Genomic DNA, 1,523 nt, shown 5'->3' with positions numbered 1-1,523 from the left:
CGCCCCGGGCACCACCCGGGTGCCCGTCGGGGGCGGTGTGAGAGCATCGTCGCCGCCAGCCAGCGTCACTCCCCGCGCCGTGCCCGGCGGAAACCCGGCGGAAAACCCGGTGGCGAGGGCTGGGGACGCTCCTGTCCCCAGCTTGGGAAACCCTCTGCCGACACGGGGGGTGAGCGTTTTATTGCCGTGTTCTCAATAGAAAATTAGCTGTTTTACTTGGAAAGCGGGTTACCCACTGCAGAGCCAGACGAGAATCAAGCTGCCTGGCAGGCGGGAGCCGCCCGAGCTGCCTCAGTGATTAAGAACCAGTAGCACCCGTCACACCTTCTTTGAAGCCCTGCCAGTCCGTGCGACCTTTAGGCTTTGTAGCTCAGCTCGGCGTTCATCTTTGTGTACATCTCATAAATTGCATCCAGGATGGGGGTGACCCTGGAGAGGAACTGATGAATTTTCTCGATGCTTTCCTCCTCTTTGACTTCTTTACCCTTCTCCAACGCCTTCAGCAGATCTGATTTGTAAGGTTTTTTTAAGAGCGTAGATCGAGCCCTATAAAACAAGGGAAGAAGGTTTAAGGCTCACAAATCCTTCCTGTTCCACATGCAGGCCCCCAGCTTGGGTTATTCCCGTGTGATTCCAAGCATCTGGAGACTCCACAGCATCCCTTGGGTTGGATCCCCAGAGAAAGAGAGAGTGTCCCCTGGAAATACTGCTCAAAACAGATCAGCAGCTTCTCACGTTTCCAAACTCATATTCCCTTAAAACTCGACACTTCTCAGAGCAGCTGGGCTTAAAGAAAAGCTGGTTTCCCCCGGGGGGATGGGAGCCCTCACCGTGAAGAGCTTCTGCAGCATCCAGCCGTGGTACCTCTTCAGTGCTATCTCATAAGCCTTCATGGCGTTCACCCGGATGAGGTTTGGATGCTCCTCGTCCCTTTCTCCAGCCGTGGTACCTCTTCAGTGCTATCTCATAAGCCTTCATGGCATTCACCCGGATGAGGTTCGGATGCTCCTCATCCCTCTCACCGTCAGAGATGCTCTGCAGCAACACCAGCATGAACTTCAGGCCCCTGGGAGAAGAGAGGAGAGGTCGGGGTGGGGATGGGGATGCTGCTTCCTGGCTTCCAGCAAGGGACTCCTTGAGCCTGGCACAATCCCACCCCTGATGCCTGTCGCTGTGTGTTCCTGCTCTTGCAGCAAGCACCCCACGCTGCCCCAGCCCAAGGGACCAGCCAGACCCACGTTCTACTCAGCAAACTCAGGCCAGTGTTCAGGGGGATCCCCACACTCTGGGACACAGCCCGGAGCAGCTCCCTCCCCCCCATTATCACCTTTTCAACCACATCAGTGCCAGCGTCGCACCGATCTTGGGCCAGGCTGAGCCGTGCATCTCCTTCTCCACCTCCAGGATGTTCTGCAGCGTTTTAAACTTGGCGGGGTTGGAGTCGTAAACCGCCCGGATTTTCTGAGGGAGGGCACAGAAGAGGGGGATTGGCTCCCGGGAGCTGCCGGGCAGAGCGGCACCGG

General features: G+C 57.2%; 1 protein-coding gene across 1 annotated transcript; it reads right to left on the bottom strand.

The window, feature by feature from the left end:
• Nucleotides 1-210: 210 nt before the first annotated feature.
• On the bottom strand, nucleotides 211-1,461 carry GLTP (glycolipid transfer protein; the record flags this gene model as incomplete). The annotated part of the gene is given in 5 exon segments (XM_008944969.1): nucleotides 211-527; nucleotides 529-546; nucleotides 831-864; nucleotides 950-1,066; nucleotides 1,328-1,461. Coding segments are annotated over 5 exon segments (474 nt in total), but the record flags the coding sequence as incomplete, so codon positions are not given.
• Between the last annotated feature and the right edge of the window lie 62 nt (nucleotides 1,462-1,523).

The sequence above is a fragment of the Merops nubicus genome, unplaced genomic scaffold (assembly GCF_000691845.1).
Source record: "Merops nubicus isolate BGI_N331 unplaced genomic scaffold, ASM69184v1 scaffold42197, whole genome shotgun sequence".
NCBI classification, from domain to species: domain Eukaryota; kingdom Metazoa; phylum Chordata; class Aves; order Coraciiformes; family Meropidae; genus Merops; species Merops nubicus.
This window is presented reverse-complemented; position numbering and strand designations above follow the sequence as displayed.